This window comes from Branchiostoma lanceolatum, chromosome 7 (assembly GCF_035083965.1).
Source record: "Branchiostoma lanceolatum isolate klBraLanc5 chromosome 7, klBraLanc5.hap2, whole genome shotgun sequence".
In the NCBI taxonomy this organism is placed as follows: domain Eukaryota; kingdom Metazoa; phylum Chordata; class Leptocardii; order Amphioxiformes; family Branchiostomatidae; genus Branchiostoma; species Branchiostoma lanceolatum.
In genome coordinates this window covers 10928278-10945089 of record NC_089728.1, presented here as the reverse complement: position 1 = coordinate 10945089, position 16812 = coordinate 10928278, and the positions used below count along the sequence as shown (strand labels likewise).

The following is a 16812-nucleotide window of genomic DNA, read 5'->3' as shown; positions in this document are numbered from 1 at the left end:
TAGCGTAGATAACGTCTTTCCTAATAGGCTTGGAAGGGAAGAGTGATCCATCCGATAGCTCTAATGAAAGGTCTCATTATATCCATATGATGAAGTATAGACGTGCAAGAGAGAGAATGGTCTTGGGTTCAATTCAAAACTGCATGCATAGATCATAAGACAAACTAAACTGTCCTTGACAGCCTTCATCGACACAAACTATCCTTGGTTCAGTACATGTACAATGCAGTCCAATGTGCATTGTCTCACAGACATTCCAGTGTGAAGACAAAGCCGATACACACTTCATACAAATACCGAAACATCTAACAATGTCAGCGGAAGCACGGCCGTCTATCGGCTCGTCCAGGAGTAATGGGAGTATTTGTCTGGATAATTACGTCGTTAGGCGGGAAGAATGCGTCGTTCATTAACGAACACGACAGTATTGTCCAAACTCCGACATGCTGTCAGTACTACGCAGTTGTCTGTGCTCGCACAGAATGTTTATTGGATCAAACATAGACATAGCACACACAGTGTGTTTTATTTCATACATACATACATGCACACTCATTAAGTTGGAGCGTTCACAAAGCTTAGTCTCCAGTATTCTCTGTTATACATCATTTTGATCAAGTCTTATCCATACAAAATCATTTCAATTGATGAATAAAATGAACATGAAATGAACCAAGAAGTTGCGTCCGTTGTACAAATAGGCCCGTTATTGATATCAACAACGTGTCGTTTTCAAGGTTTTGATATCTAGTTCGAAAGCTGTTCTATTTTCACAAAATACATGTTGTAGGTAAAGTATGTCAACCTACTAAATGAGAGAATAGATTTCTTCTGTCATATGACAACAGGTCATAGTTAATCGTGATACATTAATGCAATCAAGTCGTTTCTAATCTGGGATGACGGGATCTGGTTGTATATTTTCAAGGGTTTCAAACAAAATCTTGAATTTCACTTCAACCTGTACGTTGTGTGTTGGCAAGGTGCGTTACGGTACTGAGGAGAAAATGTCTGTTTCGCAAGATATACAGTCAGAAAAGCTCGTAGTCTGGAATACACACCTAAGTGCGGCATTAAAAAGGATACTAGTCTCCAAGCAGACCCAATGGTTGCAAAGACCGTATCCAACTGGTAGAAGGGGTTTTTTATTGCAACCCGACGGTGCCTGACAACTTGTCTGGCTGACTGGAGCTTCTCTGGCTAGCTTGTACGATTTTGGCACCGTGGAGATCTGTTGGGAGATTTAAAGGATACGTCCGACAAACACATGTGCGCATGTCTGGTACATATGGAAAATGTGCCTTTGTGTTTCAATCAGCTTCATGAAATATCAGGTCTGAAAGTCGATGAAAACGTCCCCCAAAATCTGTCTGAACGTATACGTATTCAATAAATAAATTCCCAACTTTCAAGTAAATTTACAAATTTCTACGAGAAAGGTAATCTGTTGCTTTTGTACTAGGCAAATAGAGTAGGAGTATGGCGTTTCTTTGTATCGGAGAACCATTGAAATGTGTGTCGAAATATCTGGCTGATCTTGCCGAATGTGCTGCAAAAAACTGAAATAAGGCAATGGATGGACGTTCATGGAACCTTTGTGTTTTTACGAAGATAGCTAGAAGGAAGAATGAAAGAAATGAACACGAGATTAAAAGTTCATGTGCTTAACTTAATACGGGTACCTTAATGACCACCATACCTGTCAAAACCCGTCGAAATTACTAGTATCTCTATTTGTTATTTTCCAATGTTAATTTTCTGTAGTCATAGCTTACACATTGGTGGTGTCTGTCCATTCTTCAGCTCAACAGAATCAAATTGAGTTTTGTGTATCGGACAAATACACATCTTATGAACGAATGTTGTCTAGAATACACATCAAAGGGAAAGTTAAGAACAAAAACGACAAAGACCTTCCAATTTCATAATCCACCTTGAACTCTTCAAAGTCGAGCCGCCCGCCGAAGCTGGACGGTACAACCGGTCGGACGGCCGGCATCTCAGTACACATGTCCCAGGAACGTCTGTCACCTGTCCTGTCCGAACCCGCCGCCTTTTGTTCTCCAATCACTGTTGGCGGAAAAATCCCCTATAAAAGCCTGTCCCGGCAAACGATTCAGTCATACCTCTGTTGGTTTCCACTGACAGCACATCGATTGACTTGCCACAGATCTCAACACGAACGTGACAATATGGAGAGAACAGACAGCCTTCCCCGCAGCGCTTCCTACTCAGGGTCCCGAGCCGAGTGGATCGCCAAGAGGGCCGACGACTTCGACGCCAAGGCACGGTCGTTCCTGTGCGGGCGGTGCGGCCAGCAGGCGGACTGGGTCTGCCTGGACCCCGTCTGTGTGTCCTACAACCGCGAGAGAGTCTTGTGCCTGTGTGACAACTGCGACAAGATGTTCCACCCGGCCGTCAGCCCCGTCATGCACAGCCACCGCCGGCTGGGAGTCGCCCTGTACGTCTCCATGCTGATGTTGCACCGCTACCAGAAGGTCATCGGTGCCGTGATGGCGAGGTCTCCGCACCACAGCCGTCCGTCCACACCCGTCTCCAGCGACGAGAGTGAAGTCACCTCATCGCAGTCACCCACAGCCTCCCACCAGGCCAGACCAGCGTCGCCACCCGTCAGTCCTCCGTCCTGCTCCCCGGTGTCATCCCGCCCGGCCAGCCCCGACAGTACGGTGAACATCAGGAAGAGACAGCGGTCTGGAGACGACATCTCTGAAACCACCGCCAAGATCAGCCGAACCGACATCGACCGGTCGGGACACTTCTCTCTAGCCGCCGACCTGAGACCCATCCACGACTCGTACGGTCGCATCCTAGACCGACTGAGGCATGACCGCTCGCTGTCCGTCTCTGAGGGCTGCAGACACGAACCCTTCGGCAAGCTGACCCTCAGGAACTACGCCGCCATCGCCGAGCTGAGAATTGTGGACTCAGACTTGTACACTTCCGTGCTGGACAGCTACATGCGGCGGGGCGACGGGAGCGGCACGTTGTCGGTGTTCGAGCGGGAGTGTCGGCAGGTGCTGTCCGGGTACGTCCGACAGATGACCGTCATGCGGGAGCGGAGAGAACTCTTGCCGCGCTTCGACATCTCCTGTTAGGACTTATATGAAGTTGTAACTTGTAATGAAACATTGTATATAGACATTTTTGCTGTTTTATTGCCCTGACGATTTGTTACATTCAATTGAGTGAATTGCTTAACAATTGTTATAGTCGTACAATCTGAGAACCGTTCAATGTTACGTTAAATGTAATTCTGTGACGAATTTTTTACATGATCTATTATGACATAATCGAGAAGAGAGTTAATTGGCAGCACAAGATCTTGGCTCAGTATACATGTGACATGAAATATATCAATACCTTCCCTACATGAATACCTGTATATTTCCAACATATTGAAACACATCAATTCCAACCCATGCGTTTCTGATACATGTATCCAGAATACTATCTAGTGCATACTTGTCTATTCACTACCATATATATATATATATAATATTGTGTCATTGTCAGAATAAACAAATAAACAATCGACAGTTGACACTGTTGTCCTTGTTTCTGTTGTGTCATATCAGAGCAGAAAGGTGCGACGTCTTTAGACTGCCCTCGAACTTATGACACCCCAGTAATATCTATACATTTTAAGCTTATTCAAGGTCCTCGTTGATCCCTTGAGGAATACTCTCGTAACCCGTCGGTGAGTCGTAACACTGGAGAACACTGGAGAAAGAAGGATGAACGTTGCTTTGAATTCATTTGAATGGAATCGCCATATCATGTATTGCATACTAGTAATAAAACATCAGAACACTGTAAAATTAAGTTAAGACGACATTAGGAAGCATCTTAATATCTAACAAATGGATAAACTGAGCAACTGTTCAGTAATGCTAAAATGCTAAAAAGCTAGCAAATGTCTTACCCAATCAGGGTGGAGCACATCAGGTATATCCCAGCACAAACCAGCAACACGAGGCCGGGCATGACGCTCAGAGTCTCAGCATAGAGGAAATTCAAGAAGGGGACAAAAACAAGGTCTCCGATGTTGTCTAGAAAGGCCGCAAGGGCAAACAGACTACCTGTAAGGAGTAATAAACATGTCGCACTCATGAACGGATTATCGATGATTAGTTCTTCGCAAAATCCCAACGATACTATATTCGGGTCAGGGTGCGAAATCATTAAACTTTGAGATGAAGAGGTTGTACAAGACAGGTAGTACCTTGGTCTTCACGACTGACCATCCTAGACATAACCGCCAGTAGGATGGGAGAGGGCATCGTCTGTAGGCAATTAAGACCTAGTCCTGTGGGTACAAAAGATGAATGGCTTGAATTTACGTTGAGAAGATTGGAGCAGAAAAGTCTCATGTAAAAACAAAATGCTGTCAAACGGAGTTGACGCTTCCGGCACTTCCCCAAATATGGTGAATGGAAAATGTCGTAACGGTTAGGACTTCTGACATACCTATGAAGAACGCCGTGGTGTGGTTAGATGTGTAGACAGCCAGGGCTTGAAGTACCAGTCCACTTATGGCAGAGACGCATCCAACCTTTGGACACAATAGTTTTGTTATTAATATTCTAGATAGAAAGCCGAATTGTCATTAATGTAGAATATCCTTCATGTGCTTTTAATGGTCCAAGGTTCGAGTTAAAAGTCCATCTGTATTCCTGATTATAAAACGTTTGTTTTTCGAGGAGATTTCTCGTGCATGTCTCAGCATGGATTTAACACTAACTCTCTGGCAAATGTTTGGTGAGAAGATCGTGACATTTTCTAGGTTGTCCCATTTTTCTGATGACTTATAGCCTTTCCAACAGAGGTTTAACTGTCATTTATTCCTAATTCCTAAGAGGTCAGAAGATTGAAACGTTATATAATCATTACGATCTTCCCTCCAAAATAATTTTATTTAAGACAAACGTATGAATTTCTTTCTGTCTTTCCTGTCTTTTTTTAAAAAACGTTTTTCTCTTCTTTCTCCTTCGCTTTGCAAATTATTATTAAACTACGAAATTCTTGTTTCTTCCACTCTAACTTCATGTTCACTGTTTTCACGGTCACCTCTGTATACCATGAACTTATCATCACCGTGAAAAACCTGTTTCACACATCCGTTCTGTAAATCGCTTACAGCCACCGCAAAGTTAAAGTTCAGTGAAAATGTCCATTTTCCTTACACCGTGAAATTTTGCTAGCGTGAAGATAAAGTGAATTATCAATAAACTATTCTGTCGGTAGTTGTAACATGTTTGTATCATACCTGGACTAACCCGTATGACGACAACCATCTCCCCAACACTTTGATCCCCAGCACAGACATGACGTAAGCGACGCCCACGACAGCGCCCGCGACGCCTATAAGAACCGGGTTCCAGCAATATGGCGGCGACAAAAGAATGATGGTTCTCACACCCGACACTGACTCTTGGACACTATGGACCAGGAAGTAGACAAGCATCAGAGTGCCCATAATCCACCTTTGCGGCTTCCGAATTCTTTTTACAAGACTCACAATGTTCATTATGTACGACAGCGAGCATATCTTACTGCCTGGTCGTTTTGGGCGCGTTTCCTTTAACGCAAACAGGGCATATAAGAGACAAAACGTCATAAGGCCAACAGTAAGCCAATATGGTTCCTGGAATCCAAGAGGAGGCCCGAGCGCTTTCAACCAAAATCCTCCCACCAGGACTCCGGGAATCAACGCCACTCCTGCAACACAAAAAAAAGCATTGCAATAAGTGTACATTTAACGAGCTGTAATATCTATCTCGGTTTGATATGAGAGTAATTCGCTATTCCACCAAGCATGTAACGTCAATATCTGACCTGCGGCACTTCCCGCGATGGCGAGCCGAACTTCTCGGCTCTTCCCCTTTCCCGTAATGTCAGCTATGTATGCAGTACAACCTGTGATGAAAGACGCGGAGCCGCCCATCATACCGAAGACGAAACTACCTGGAATGAGCAAAACTTTGTTATCCTTTACAAGTGTTAGATTTCAGATAAGACAGACAGACAGACTCAACAGTGTCGATGTGATACCCCTTTGAATACATATTGAATACAACACAGGGTAATCCGTATCACCCGAGGTTCAAGCCCGACCGCGGGCCGCACATTCCAACGTCCGAATCCAGTATTCAAATTTTCGACAGCGGCGCACTCGGCCCAGGTATGTCATAAATAAAGCTGGGGCTTTATGGTAACGTAAATTGATGACCAGGGACGTTCAGTAAAACCATTTCTGCATAAATGTTCACTCACTCACCTATGAGGAACATCGCTAGTGGAAGGTCCAAATAGACGACCAGCGCGCTCAATAGGAGCCTGTGAAATAAAGAGGTGACGTTCTCAAATTAATGAAATAAAAAAGAAAAAGAAAAAAGAAATGAATATCTCACTACATAAAACTTACCAGATTAAAGTGCCGATAATGGGGGCGATGATTGTAACTTTCCGCCCGAGTCTGTCTGAGAGCGACCCAAGCACGAGCACCATGAGCAGAGACGGGAGCGAGACGCACAGTCTGATGTAAGTCAGCCAGTTCGCTGATTCTGCTGCGACCTTCTGATTTGCCTAAGAATATAAGAACTCGGTTAATGATCGTCGTATGGATGTCCCTGTGGTTCAACTGGAAGCAGTATAAGAGTCGTATGACAGTTTTAAAGCTCCTGTTTCCAATTAGTAGTTGGTAACCCGGAGACCCCAGTTCAACTCCTGGGGAGCCAGGGAACTTGCTGCCCTATATGCCACTAGGCACTATAAGGGTCTGAACGAACGAAAGAACGAAGGATCGTATAATCGTTTAATCTCATATTCAGATCTTATGTCTGTTTAACAATCCATGTTAAACATGAATAGAATTCTTATCTTTATTCATTTACTGAAATTGCATCAAGACATTACAATTTGGCAGGACTCCATAACGCACTGAAACATATGGCTATAAAATTGATACATCACCAAGAAAATTACATACGAAAGCGGGAACACCAAGTACCTCGATGAACGTGTTTTTTCCTCAATTTCACCAATTATCCACACACGTATAATCACATAAAATATGCATATTCTATAATTGCCAGATGTAATACACTGATATTTCAATTTTTGTAAACCAATTACATAAAATTCCATTTGGAAACAAAGGATGCCAAGACAATAAGTGTAATTCTGAAGTGCCCACCTTGCTGGCAGGATGAGACGTGTTGACGTCACAGCGTGAGGAGGAGGGCAGAGTGTCATTCCCCAGTTTGTAGTAGATGTACTGTTGCTGCAGCGGCATTACCATGACGAGCGACAAAACCTAACGTCACAAAAGCAAGTGTGACAAATTGGGTTATTTCCGGGATCAACTTAGGAAAAAAGTTATAAAAAAAGCACGCTGGATATTGTTTGATGTGTTCTGCTATATTGTTTGCTTTGGTTTGAATTGAAAGTTTTGTGTGGGCGTTGGTGTCATAATGTCCAGTCCTATTTTTTTCTTAGCATATGCATAATTATTAAAAGCGTGAATACGTAATGCATTTTAGGTACATTGTAATTAGGATTGCAATGTTTCAAAATCTAGTTAGGACGTCTAATACTACGGACATAATTCCACGGACGAGCTTATACGATAGTTTATTACTTACCAAGAAGAACACAATCGGCTCAATTGTTATCGGACAGTATGGTTTCACCCTTGCGGATTCTTTGTCGACAGGGGGCGCTGTTGTCCCAACTACACGTACATCCGCCTCTTCTTCCGCCGCCATTGTGCGAACTGGGATCAGGTCAGTGACCGTCAGGTCAACAGATGTTATCACTAGACCAACCTCCGCGACCTGAAAACGTACCCGAAAAATATAGTGAGGATGGGAAAAAACAGATTCTGAGACACTTTCCGCTCCCCTGAAGCTCCTATCAAAAAGACCTCTTAAGAGTAGAATTACCGATCCCGTGACAGGCTTATGATGGTTGGTCTACATCTACATCCGTCCTGGTTTCTACTTCCCCTTCTCAATTCTTTACACAAACAACTACCTGGAGTTAGCCTCTACCAGGCCCCGCGGATCGCTCGGAAAATAGTAGAAATTGGCCAAATAGAGTGAGTTGTATGCTAAGGGAGTCGGCTACGCAGAGAGGGTCCAATCTGCAATCCTATTATGAAACCCTCCATGGCCAAACTCCCCTGGCAAATATTCTCCCTATAGTCGGCGCGGTTTATAGTCTGGTAGAGACTAGACTGGAGTAACGTTCATAGAGTCTAGTCGTGTGAACAGTTATATACTAGAATGTGCAATATACCTATAAGCCATGATACAGCAAACTAGTAACATCTGCAAGGACTGCATGCTCTACTGATCTTCAATGCACTCCAAACGAACAGTACCCGGAGCGGCAACTTAAATCAAAGACGTACGATAACCAACAAGCTAATTATAACACCAAATACCTGCTTGGAGATTTCTCCTCACTTCTGTGCTTTAATATCACAACCGGAACTTTTGTAATCTTGTGACTTTGCTGGCACTGTGACCAGCCTATCCATAACAGACTGTTTGACAGTTTGTTCCTTAAAATAGGCCACGGAGTAACCATCCTTAGCCTAAAAACAAGGTGTTGTAACAGCTGAATTCGTCATGGCTTGAGCGTGTAACATTTCAGATCACTCTCTTTTCAAACACCTGGCGTAGTAGATCTATATATATATATACCAACCGGTTAACTTTTAGTCTGGATACCAGCGAACAGCTCGTAATAAAGGCGATGGTTCCTCGTCCTTGCTACCGGAGGAGCTGCTGTTGAAATGTCAGAAGAGTCACGAGTGTTTACAATGATTCGCTGGCTGAAACTAGGTCACCGGGTGTTGTAACGGGTCAAAGGTCGATCATCTCTGTAAATAGTAAAGGTAAAGCGGTTGAACCTCAGACTGAGGACGAGCATGGCGATTTTGCGTTAGCTATAAATATTTGTGCAATGCCAACCCCCTATAAGTGCAGTTTCTGACCACACGGTCCCAGCTCCTGAACGCACATTCTATCTCCTGACCGCACGGTCCCATCTCTTGACCGCACGGTCTTAGCTCCTGACCGTACGGTCAGGCCTCCGTTGCAGGCTTTCCCACGGCGATTTTTACAGGTTTGCGTAGCAAAACCTTTGTTGGATCCGTTGGCGTGTGTGGTGGCCGCCATCTTGAATTGTGACGTCCAGGGTCGCCATACCATTCTATTGAGAGGGGTATTTTTTCGGTCGCTGGCGTTCTCTCTATTTTTAACAAATCGGCACACAACTATCACACATTCAACTCAAATAAAAGGAAAAATTCAATACCAATATCTATAAAAAGATGCCGTAATCACTAAACTAACATAACAAACCTGGAGTATATGTAGGCACAAATACTTAACTCTAGTTCAACTTTAATATCGGGGCCTGGGGGGGGGGCATATCTGCTTGGGGACCGTGCCTGCTGAGGCCCCGTATCTGCTTGGGCTGAAGATCAAGAGCTGAGACCGTGCGATCAGGAGATGGGACCGCTGTACAGCAAAATCGTCTCAAAAAAAGGCCGAAAAAGTTTTTAAAAAGTGCCCGTTTTGACACAATTGCGGCACGATATGCAAAATCTTATAGCGCAGTCTTCGGTTAACATGTTCGCCCGTCCTCTGACGGAGTCTGACGGCCCAAGACCCGCTACTTTTTGAGATAACCCCGTACCTCCCGTCGTGCTTCTATACTGAGCAGAGGGGATACATACATACAAGCTACGCGGGGAGTGATCTGACCCCTAAGTGTAGCGCTACCGATTATCGTACACTACCAGTTTCAGTGTCCACTTTCGGGGTCATGTTCACATATCGGGGTGTATTGTGCAAAATCCTGTTCCCATGAGCAATAAAAAAAGACAGTATGATCCCTACTCATGACTCTCCTTTATACAAAGCATGGAGTTGGCTTGAAACTCTTAATGGTTTGAGAGGAAAGTTTGATGAAACCCAGCGACATCCTCATCGACACTACATTATCGCACGTGAAACCAAGAGAATCAATTATTGACTAGATATAGTGAGCCACCATCCTCTTTCCCAAGTAATTAGCTGTTAACTTTGTATACAAATGTAGTAAGATTCTGCAGCGCTTGAGGTCGTATGAAAGCCCTATACTAAATGTACTCCTTGTATAAGAATTGATTAATGCTATAGAAATAACGATAAAATATCCGTAACCGTAAGGAAAGCACACTCGATTGTATGTCTTGTGCTTTTTGTTTGAGATGGATCCAGGCAAAGCATAGACATAAAAGGTATAGTGCCCGGCCCAGGTCACTGATCAATTTGTAACTGATCAAATGCCTTAATTGGCGATAGATGTCTATACACCTCCGTATCTTATAGATCTGAAGTTCTCTTGAGTAAACACAACGCATGATACAAATGATATGATATGATATTCATGCAATGCACCACTGGCTAAAATGTGGAAGGAGGACATGTGATATTGGCAGAATTTCTGAATACAAGATTTTTAAGATATTTAAGATAATTAAGACACTGAGCAAAGGTAATCTGCCTCAGGGGCCCGAATTAATAAAGGCGTCCAATCGTCCGGCAAATACTGGGGGTGTTTCATAACCGGGTCTGTGGCGCAACGGATAACGCGTCTGACTACGGATCAGAAGATTCCAGGTTCGAATCCTGGCAGACTCGAACTTTTTGTATTTCTCTAATACATCAGAGCAGTTGTAACTTCTGTCATACAAAGTCCCAGTACGCACCTGATTTTATGAGCTGACTATATCGTTGTGCTGCGGGCAAATTTTACTCTCCAAGCAGAGCTAGAGTTTCGGCTGGTTTTTGACGTGTTTTAGGCGTTTTTGTCATCGTTTTTGTTGTGTAGCAAACCCAACTTGATAAAGTAGAAGGCATGACAAAAACGCCTAAAATACGTCAAAAACCAGCCAAAACCCTAGCTCTGCTTGGAGAGTAGGCAAATTTGACAACGTCAGACAAAGGGTTTTCTTCTTGTGCTATTGAGTTTATCCAAGGACTAGTATTATGTGCTTGGTTTATCATATACAAATATAACTGTGACGGTGCGAATATGTATTCAGAAATACTAGAATTGTTTTTCCTTACGCAACCTACCGTTTAGTAACATGCATCAGTTGCTACAGCACATTTTTCATCTCATGATGCATATATTAACATTGTTGAAAAAATACTTTTGATGCTCTAATTATAACTGAACAATGGCAAAGTTTCATTTCACAAGATACACAAGCGGTAAGCCCGTAGTCTGGAATACACATCCACCTGTCTGATAAGAAAGAGAACAAACACCTGTGCGCATGTCTGGTACTGGTCGACAACTTGACTAGATGTCTGAACATCTAGGTTGTCTAAAGTGTATTATCGGAAATGCAATCACCCAATTGAGAGATTGATCAGAATAGGGTCATATCAGAGCAGTTGTAACTTCTGTTATACAAAATCTCGCATCTGATTTTGTGAGTTGACTTTATCGTTGTGCTGCGGACAAATTTGACACAAGACAAAGGGTTTTATTCTAGTGCTATTGACACATAACGTTACAGATGTAACTGTAACGGAGCGAATATGTATTCATAGATGCTGAAGAAGTTTTATAACGGTTTTATAAGCTGCATCGTTTTCTTTAACCTCACGATATCAACGTTGTTGGAAAAAACGTATCATTACTGAACAATGACGAACTTTTATTTCACAAGATAAACAAGCGGTAAGCTCGTAGTATTGAATACACATCTAACTGACGGACAAGAAAGGATACAACCGACAAACACCTGTGCGCATGTCTGGTATATATGGAAAATGTCCCTTTGTGTTTTTATCAGCTTCATGAAAAGTCAAAGTCGACAACTTGACGATATGTCTGAAAATCTCTGTTGTCTAAAGTTCCATTTGATTTCATACACTCTCATGTTCGTGGTGAGCAGGCATCGCTAGTAATATATATACTATAACACTTGTCATAATGGGCCATCATAAAAGTTATTCAGCCTTATTGTCGCAATGTTGAAAGACACTCATTGGGAAATATATTCAATACAAACGTAACTAAGCTACAGGTGTTTCAATAAAAATGCAGACATGCACACCATAGCAAGTATCACTGAATGTGTATCTATTTCACAGGTAAGACAAGATCAATACACAAAACGCTACTCATGAGTAACAGCTACAGCAATTAGCTAACAAAGCCGGCAGATATCACACCGTCTATCGGTATGTCTGAGACCAACATGGGTATTTGTCTTGGGGCAATTTTGTCGTTAGGCACAAAGAAACGTCATTAATTTGCATGAAAATCAGGTCTAACTTTTAATGAGTTGTTCAACCCTGATACAAATGATACAGAAGCGGTTAAGACTGTTGTCTAGTATACACATCTATTTAGGTCAGCGACAACAAAACAGTGTCTGAAAATCTAGCTTGTCTACAAGCTGAAATTGTCTTCTTATCTTTAGAAATTCATTTTTACGATTACCGAGCGACTGAATAGAATGTGAATTCACAATTCATACGGTCTGAAAATTCAAAATTTAGATTCCAGGGGGGTAATTTGGTGAAGTCACTGTTCTCTCAGCTGTGAGATCTCTAGATGTAGAAAGCACACACTTGGATTTATTAAGTTGGAATAAACATGGCATAACATTCCCCTTATACAAATACCAATATAAAGACTGTGCATTTCATATTGTGTGTCAGGAGAAAGATGTATGTGAATTTAAAAGCGCACACTCATATCGGTCATCTGGGAAAGTCCAACGGGATCATAAATTCTCCAAAGTCGCGTACGCTGTGACTTCTCACATCGGTGATGTCTTTACGAGAGACAAAACGTTAGAAGGCCAACAGTAAGCCAATAAGGTTCCTGGAATCCAAGAGGAGGCCCGAGAGCTTTCAACCAAAATCCTCCCACCAGGACTCCGGGAATCAACGCCACGCCTGAAAAACAAAGCAAAAACATTGCAATACCTTAAACGAGCTGTAAGTGTTTATGTAATGTGAGATTAATTCGCTATATCACCATACCAAGCATGTAACGTCAATAGCTGACCTGTGGCACTTCCGACGATGGCGATCCGAACTTCTCGGCTCTTTCCATCTCCCGTGATGTCAGCTATGTATGCAAGACAACCCGAGATAAAAGATAACTGGCCGCCCATCATACCACAGACGAAACTGCCTGGAATGGACAAAACGTTGTTATCCTTTACAAGCGTTAGATTTCAGATAAGACAAACAGATAGACGTCGTGAATCGTGATGTCCCGTTATATAGCATAGCTGTTTGTGGAAATAAAGCTTGAATTTAATGCTCATGTAAATCAATTACAAGCGGCGTTCAGTGAAACAATTTCTGCACCCATGCTCACTCACTGACTCACTCACTCACTCACTCACTCACTCACTCACTCACTCACTCACTCACTCACTCACTCACTCACTCACTCATCCATCCGTCTATCCACTCACTTACTCACTCACTCACCTACGAGAAACATCACTAGCGGGAGGTCCAAATAGACGACCAGCGCGCTCAATAGGAACCTGTAAAATAAGGAGATGACGTTCTAAAATTCATGAAATGAAAATCAAAGTCTATAAAAAAAATCCCAACGGAAAAGCTTACCAGATCAAAGTGCCGATAATGGGGGCGATGATTGTAACCTTCCGCCCGAGTCTGTCTGAGAGCGACCCAAGCACGAGCACCATGAGCAGAGACGGGAGCGAGATGCTCAATCTGATGTAAGTCAGCCATTTGGCTGCTTCTGCTGCGACTTTCTGATTTGCCTGAGAAGAAGAACTTAGTTAAGGATAGTAGTGTCACGGGGTAATGTCATATTCAGATCTGATGTCTGTATAGCAATCTACTAGTGTGTCAAACATGGGTACAATCCTAATATTTATTTATTTATCTACTGAAATTGCGACAAGACGTGATAAGTTGTCAACACTGACAATTTGGCAAAACTCCACACACGTACTAAAACTTACAGCAACAAAATTGTTGCATCACTAAGAAATCAAGTTACACGTACTTACGAAAAAGGGAACGCCAAGCATCACGATAAACGTCTTTTTTCCTCAAATCAATCATCAATGATCAAGTAAAAGATGCATATTCAATAATCGTCATATTACATTTTCATTTTACATTGTCACTTGATATTTCAATACATGTAAATCATGATAGTATACATAAAATTTCATTTGGAAACAAAGGATGCCAAGACAATAAGTGTAACTCTGAAGTGCCCACCTTGCTGGCAGGATGAGATGTGTTGACGTCACAGCGTGAGGAGGAGGGCAGAGTGTCATTCCCCAGTTTGTAGTAGATGTACTGTTGCTGCAGCGGCATCACCATGACGGTCGACAAAACCTAACGTCGAAAAAGTAAGTGCATGGGGCAAATTGAGTTATTTCTCGCATCAACTTAGAAAACAAATGATAAAATGAGCACGCTGAATATTGTTTAATGTGTTCTGCTACGTTAAAAGTTGCGTGCGTCGGTATCTAATCCTATCTCTGTCATATTTTCTGAACACGTTTAATCATCAAAAGCGCAAAGACGTTGTGCATTTTTGGTCATTATCTCCATGAAAAATGGAGATATTGTTTTTGGCGTGTCTGTGTGTGTGTGTGTTTGTGTTGTGTTTCCGGACTCTTGTAGTCAGCATAACTCAAGAACCTCTCGATGGATTACAATGATATTTGGTATGTGGGCGGGTGTTGTGAAGCCGAAGGTCAGGGTCAATTTTGGGCCCCCTGGTATGTGACCTTGGTACTGCAGCAGAACTTCAATTTTTGTATCTTTTGACCTGGACGTGCTGTGGTCTTGATTTTTGGGTGGCAGATAGCTTGTGACGTAATGAAAAAGTAGTGTAGGTTTGGGCCCCCTAGCAGCTTGCTCTGGAACTGCAGGGGCGTCATCGTGAAAACCTTCTAAGGAGAATAACTGAACAAAGGAACGACGGATATCCGTGATATTTAGTATGCAGGTAGCTTAGACAGAGATTTACATAATGAAGTGCAAATTATGCTAATTGGGACTTAATTTGCATAGCTAATGAGGAAAATCTATATTTGCAGTGTTTTCCATTATAAGACTCAAATACATGTAACATGTAGTTTATGGAAAGTTGAGCATCAACAGGTACCAATTATGCAAATAAATTCCTCATTTGCATAATTAATGCAAAAACACAGGAATTCATCAAATTGGAAAATTGTAGGACTGTCAATATTGCAACATGTGTAAGTAAGATAAAGGTGTTTATGATTAAGCATATATTATGTAGATGTGTATGTCATTTGCATAAATAGAATTGTTCATGGAGATATGAGGTCGCGGAACTCTTGTTCAAATTGCAGTGAAATTCTTCAAAAGCTAGTTAGCAATGCTAAAGCTTTCTCAAGAGACGAGCTAGTCAAGCGATATTTCATGACTTACCAAGAAGAATGCAATCGGCTCAACCGTCACGGGACAGTATGGTTTCACCCTAGCCTGTATTACACAAGCTCTCAGCCGGAGGTTACTGACCCCACAAGCTCTCAGCAACCTGTCAGTAACCTCCGGCTTAGAGCTTGTGTAATACAGGCTAGGTTTCACCCTTGTGGATTCTTTGTCGGCAGGGGGCGCTGTTGTCCCAACTAATAGTGGGTCCGCCTCTTCTTCTGCCGCCATCGTGCGTACTGGGGTCAGGTCAGGTCAGCAGGTGTTCCTCAATAGACAACCTCAGCGGCCTGGAGACTGACTGATTGGAGTAATATCAATTTTTGATTACAACTTATCCGAAAAATATAGTAAGAATGGAAAAAAAAGACAGACTATGACACTTTCCGCTTCCATAAAGCTACTACTAAAATAGACCTCTTAAATCCTCTTAGTAGACTCCAAGTTACTGATCCCGTGACAGGCTGAACAAACCAAGGTGAACAAACAGTACCTGGAGCGGTCATTAAAACAAAGACGTACCCAAGTAACCCAACCTAACGCCAAAAACCTGCATGGAGATTTCTCCTCACTTCTGCGCCTGATCGCAACCGACCCTGTCGTAATCTTGTTACCTGGCTGGCACTCTTACCAGACTATCCACTACTAAGTTACAATGTTTGTCCCATAAAATAGGTCACGGAGTAATCATGCTCAGCCTAAAAACAAGGTGTTGTAATAGGGCCGGGTGTTGTAACAACTGAATTTTAGTCATGGATTGAGCGTGTCACATATCGGATCACTCTCTTTTTAAACACCAATCGTAGTACACCAACCGGTTTAGTCTGGATACCAGCGAACAGCTCGTAATGGTGATGCTCCACGTTCTTGCGATCGGAGCTACCGAAAAGCCGCCAGGTCACCCCACCGGGTAAATGAACGACGTAACGGGTCAAAAGTCGATCATCTCTGTATCATGGAAATACATGGCATGCAAACCATTGGTTTGGCGCTGAGCCAACGTTATAGTGATGACATTAAAATCTCAAGGAAAGTACTCTCTCCACGGGCAGTCTTGAGCTTTGGACTCCTAGCGAAGTCGAGATAAAGGGCGGTGTACTCGGGTCATTCATTACTAGTACAAAAGTTGGCGATGGATGGTCTATACACCTTCGTATTTTATAGAAGTTACTCTTGACAGAACACAATCCATACAGCTGATAACAGTTATGATATAATATCAATACAATGCGCCACTGGCTGAAATGTGATAAGGATACGCAATGATAATGGCAGAATTTCCGAATACAAGATTTTCAGGTCA

At 42.6% G+C, this 16812-nt stretch overlaps 1 protein-coding gene and 1 non-coding gene across 10 annotated transcripts; one reads left to right on the top strand and one right to left on the bottom strand.

The window, feature by feature from the left end:
- Positions 1-3158: 3158 nt before the first annotated feature.
- On the bottom strand, positions 3159-16651 carry LOC136439231 (proton-coupled folate transporter-like). 9 transcript variants are annotated; one of them, XM_066434518.1, is made up of 12 exons: positions 16325-16645; positions 15659-15810; positions 15507-15547; positions 14316-14435; positions 13686-13846; positions 6299-6357; positions 5857-5985; positions 5288-5739; positions 4489-4573; positions 4244-4327; positions 3944-4100; positions 3159-3741 (listed from the first exon to the last, which is right to left on the bottom strand). In XM_066434518.1, exons 2-12 carry the CDS (start codon positions 15738-15740, stop codon positions 3669-3671), a joined length of 1443 nt encoding a protein of 480 aa, XP_066290615.1. In that variant the 5' UTR covers positions 15741-15810; positions 16325-16645; the 3' UTR covers positions 3159-3668. The 9 variants fall into 9 exon arrangements, with proteins under 9 accessions (XP_066290615.1, XP_066290614.1, XP_066290613.1 ...); XM_066434517.1 differs by having other exon boundaries at positions 13686-13837; positions 15507-15810; positions 16325-16651; XM_066434516.1 differs by lacking the exon at positions 13686-13846 and adding an exon at positions 6446-6606 and having other exon boundaries at positions 15507-15810; positions 16325-16650.
- Positions 10646-10718, top strand: Trnar-acg (transfer RNA arginine (anticodon ACG)). The gene has a single exon. It is a non-coding gene; the product is annotated as a tRNA-Arg (tRNA).
- Positions 16652-16812: the final 161 nt, after the last annotated feature.